This window comes from Abramis brama (genome assembly GCF_963993115.1).
Source record: "Abramis brama genome assembly, chromosome: 11".
NCBI classification, from domain to species: Eukaryota; Metazoa; Chordata; class Actinopteri; order Cypriniformes; family Leuciscidae; genus Abramis; species Abramis brama.
In genome coordinates, this window is record NC_139973.1 from 491,152 (window position 1) to 496,401 (window position 5,250).

General features: G+C 40.1%; 1 protein-coding gene across 1 annotated transcript; it reads right to left on the reverse strand.

Annotated features, from left to right (window-relative positions):
• Positions 1–2,966: 2,966 nt before the first annotated feature.
• Positions 2,967–4,775, reverse strand: LOC311092693 (zinc finger BED domain-containing protein 5-like; the record flags this gene model as incomplete). Its single annotated transcript, XM_084129605.1, has 1 exon — positions 2,967–4,775. The coding sequence occupies one exon, from the start codon at positions 4,773–4,775 to the stop codon at positions 2,967–2,969; it is 1,809 nt and encodes a 602-aa protein (XP_083985731.1).
• Positions 4,776–5,250: the final 475 nt, after the last annotated feature.

The window sequence follows — 5,250 nt, forward strand, 5'->3', positions numbered from 1 at the left end:
TTTTGGGTTACAAGCTGCTTCAGTTGCTGGTCCCATTGTTTCTAATTGCTTATTCTCCCCATCTTATATGGATGCTGCTTTTCTGGTGTGGGAGGAACAGGGAATTAGATCCATAAAAGATTTATTTTTTAATAATATTTTCTGTTCCTTTGAGGAGCTTGTACACAATTTTTCCTTGTCTAAAACCAATTTCTTTAGATATCTACAGATAAGGAGTTTCATTAAGTCAGTATTCAAATCTTTTCCTGAATTACCTGCTCCCTCAGTTATTGATGCACTGCTGGATTTAAAACCAGAGAGCAGAGGATTAATCTCTAGCATATATTCTCTTATAAGCACCATAAATCCTCGAAGCCCAGACCATGTTAAAAACTCCTGGCAGCTTGACCTGGGTAGAGACTTTACTGATGCGGAATGGGGTCGCATTTTAGACAAAGTACATTCATCATCGCCCTGTGCCAGACATGCTCTCATTCAATTTAAAATACTTCATAGGTTACATTTCACCAATTCAAAATGAGCTAGGATCTATCCCACTATTAATCCTGTATGCAACAGATGCCTACATTCGCCAGCCACAACAGCCCATATGTTTTGGTCATGCCCGAGACTGGAGGGGTTTTGGAAAGATATCTTTAAATCTTTCAGTGACATGTATGGTGTCTCTATTGAACCTGACCCCCTGTTAGCTGTCTTCTGCACTAGCCCGGAAAATATTGTGCTTAAGGAAGGAATTTGTAAGGTAATTGCCTTTACCACTCTGTTGGCAAGACGCTTAATTCTTCTCCAGTGGAAAAAAGCTGAGCCCCCAACACATAATAGATGGATTAAAGAAGTAATATATTACATCTAGCTTGAAAAAATCAAATTCACTGTCAGAGGTTCAAAAAGCAAATTTTTTGAAACATGGTCACCTTTCCTAGCGTATTTTGATGACTTGCAATTTTCAGAGGGAGGGGCCGCCTAAACACCTGTACAGATGTGGACCTAGAGATTTTATTGTATTCTTTATTCTCTTTATTTGATGATCTTTTACGTGTCTGTTTCATAGCCTTCCACGTCAGTTACAATTCTGGTTGAATGGACAATTTTGAGGCAAATATAAGGAGATTGATTCCTTCCTTCATTTACTTATTGATTTATTTACTTATTTATCTGGGGTTTTCTCTTCTTTTTTTTCTTTTTTTTTCTTTCTTTTTTTTCTTTATTTATTATTATCTATTTTTATTATTGCTGTACCTACATGATATATGCACCTTATACCTTGAATATGCACACTACTGCAATGTATCTGTTTGTTGTCTTTGAGGATAGTGTATGATGTCTTTGTGTAAGCTATGTGTTCATGTTGAGTCGCACGAGGGAAATGAGGGAGTATTGTAGGATGTTTGTTATAATGTCTCTTTTTGTTGCAATTGTCTTTTTTTGTGCATATTTTGTTATAAAAATGGTTATAAATAAAGTACAAAAAAAAAAAAAAATACAGCTCAAAATGTAAAATAGAAAACATTTATTTGGTTCTTAGATCTTTTTGCTGCTTATCCATGTTGTACTTCGACGACTGGTCATGTTAGTGTATTAATATTAGTGTAGAATATAAATATTACTATATTACTAACCAGACTGACTTTATTTTCTGTCACACGTCTACAGAAGTTTTTATTGAGAATTAACAGAGGTTTAGATGTTGATGTCTTATTGAAAATGTTTTCATTTGAGGTCACCATCATGGAGAGCATGAATGTTATGGACTTATGGAACCCATATGGAATGGTAATGCTTGAAAGTTCTGTTTTCTCCGATTTGAGGTACAGTGGAGAACTTTGGTTATACCAGCTATAATCCTCTAGATAGAAAGGTCATCTTGGACTTAAATTGAAGCTTATAAACTTATAAGTTTTTCATGTACATTTGTGGCAGTGATATATATAATACAATGCTTGAAAATGATCACTTTTGATGACAATTTGTCAGCCGGACAGCCATTTTTTTGTCTTTTGGGGTATGTTGAGGGTGATATTTGACAGCAAAAAGGCAGCAATCCTCAGAATCTTTTCCTGCTGGTTTCCCCTATGTGTCAGGATACACCATGCAAAATGTTAGGGTTATATGGCCATTTATGTAGCTGCAGTACCTTAATATTCACAATTACATCATTCCGCCAAAAGCTTTTCCCAAAAAGGGTGTTTTTTGGCCCCTGTGACCAAACGGGGCCGAGTTGGGGGTGGTCGTTATCAACTTGTGATGGCCCAAGGTATAAGATAATAGGAAATAATAGTGAAAAAAAGGTAGCAAAAAACATCCTGAGGAGTGGACCTGGCTCCCGGCCTATTACGTTCTCTACGGCAGGGGTTCTCAACCTTTTGCAAGCTGGGCCCCCCCAAAGCTGGTTCATTGCAGTTGGGGCCCCCCTCCTCCCGCCTTCCCGGCGCCATCCCCACTACACCACCATAGATAGATAGATAGATAGATAGATAGATAGCCCTAGGCTAGGCTATTATTTTTAGGCCCACACTATTATTATTATTATTATTATTATCATCAGTAGCGGTAGGTAGGCCTATTATCATTACTAGGCTATTGTTATAATTGGCAGTAGCACCAGACTTCTAATGTGAGCTTGCAGGCATTATTATTATTTTTTTTTTTATTATTTATTTATTTATTTTTATTTATTTATTATTATGAGTAGTAGTAGGCCTATTATCATTACTAGGCTATTGTTATATAATTATATGAGGTTACATGCTTTATTGATATTATTATTATTATTATTATTATTATTATTATCATTATTATTATTATTATCATCAGTAGGCCTATTATCATTATTACTAGGCTATTGCTATAATTGGGAATTGGCACCAGACCTCTGATATTAATTTATGCTTTATTATTGTTATTATTACTAGGCCTAATAGTAGGCGTCATCTGCATTTTTTACAGAAGCGTGCAGGTAGGTGATGTTAATGTGAGACCTGAGCCTGCTTTGCCTTGCAAAGATCCTCAATTCTTGGCTCAATGTTTGATAAACATAGCCTCAAATCATCCTCGATTTGTGCACGATTGCGGTATTTCGTTTTGAGTGCAGTCATTTTTGAGAATCCTGCCTCACACAAATATGTCGACGCGAAAGGAAGGAGAATCTTCAAGGCGACGTCACAGAGTTGAGGATATTCCTGCATCAGTGCTGCCCAGAATGACGAAAGAGGGCAGGAGCTAAAGAGTTCCTTCAGTCTACTGTCACTCTTCAGCTCAATAAGCTGTTCCTGCATATCAATTGACAGCTCGTTTGCTGTGCACACAAACGGATCTCGAACCCACGCAAAAGAGCGATAATCCTCTTTAAAGTACGTCGCAAATTGTTTTGTCATTGCTGACAGGTGCTCAGACGCGGATTGAAATAGAGAGGAGAAATCGTGTGACGTGCCTGCATCAGTGATAAAGTCTGCAAGGCTGGGGAACATGTCGCAGTTCCCTCGACTGATGCGGCCATGCCAGAGGTCTAGTTTTTGTGTGAAGGCGTGCACTTTATCTGCAAGGAGCAAAATATGAGTTTCGCGGCCTTGCAAAGACAGGTTGAGGCCATTCAAGCGGTCAAATATATCGACCAAATAGGACAGAGACGCAAGCCACATGGTGTCATCCAGATGCTTCGCCAGATCTGATTTGATTTCTGTCAAAAACCACTTCACCTCCTCTCGCAGCTCATACAGCCGCTGTAACACCCGCCCCCTGGAGAGCCAGCGAACTTCAGTGTGCAGAAGCAGCTGTTCGTGCCCTGACCCCATCTCCTGGCAGAGGACCCCAAACAAGCGAGAGTTTAGTGGCCGTGATTTGATGAGATTTATCATTTTCACGGATTGGTTCAGCACGGAGTCAAAGAGAACCGGCATTTTTTTAGCAGCTAGTGCTTCGCGATGGACCATGCAATGTGTCCATTTCACAAGTGGAGCTACTTGCTGAACGCGAGCAGCTAGGCCACGCTCACGCCCCGTCATTGCCTGCGCACCATCCGTGCATAGGCCAACGCATCGGTCCCAAGCCAAACCATTTTCACGGATAAAAATATCAAGGACATTGAAAATGGCTTCTCCTGTAGTGTGTGACTGAAGAGGCCGGCAAAACAGGACATCCTCCTCAATCGCCTTGTCCCGCAGATACCTGATATAGGTGAGGAGCTGTGCCTGCCCAGCAATGTCAGTGGATTCGTCCAGCTGCAGCGCGTAGTAAGGACTCTTTTTTACGAACTCTATCAGTTGCTCTCTGATATCATTGGACATGTCTACAATTCTCCTAGCGACTGTGTCATTGGACAGGGGTATTGCACCGAGTTTGGCTGCTGCACTATCGCCTAACATTATTCTGCACATGTCTTGCACTGCCGGCAAAATGAGAGTCTCGGCGATTGTATGAGGTTTACCCAGTTTACCGATTCTTTTGGCCACTACATACGATGCCTCCAAACACTGTTTAGACACAGTGCTGTGCACTGAAATGGTTGCCTGTTGCTGATGGAGGCCATCAAGCTTTCTTTTAAAATATTCAGCCGGTTTATTTTTAATGCCAGCATGCTTGGTTTCGAGGTGCCTTTTTAATTTGCAGGGCTTCATACTGTCGTTTGCCAGCACCTCGGCACACACGACACACTGAGGCCTCAGATCAGCCGTGACTGTAAACCCAAACTGCAGGTATGCCTCATCGTACCTTCGAAGCTTTTTTGCAGCTGGTGGTGCATCGGTTGGCTTGTTGGTCCTCACAAGAAATTTCTCCATTTTTGTTATGTGTTTTCAATAAAGTTGAATATGTAATATGTAACTGTGTGTGTGGCTATGTTGAGAGACGTATCAGGGGCTAATCAATCGGGACTTAGGCACGATCTTTAATTAAACGAACAAAATAATTATTTTTCAGACAATTCAGATTTTATTTTAATACTTAACGATTGTAGTCCTCGTTAGTGTGTGTGTGTCTTAGTCGCGTGGGTAGTTTTAGCTAAGTGTAGCTACTGCCTAGCAGTTAAAAAAAAACTGGCTAGGGCTGAGATTTGATATAATCTTTGAAAAGAATATTTGTGGGTTAAGTCTTTAAAAAGACTGTTGGGGTTTTGTAGTAAAGGCCTATGTAAATCGAGATTGATAACAGAATAGCGAGAGCTGGCACAAGCGAACTTGGCAAGAGATAAGACTAGAGTGAATGGAGAGATATGTCGTGAGTCAATTTAAATGCAGTGATTTATTTTTGTGTGAG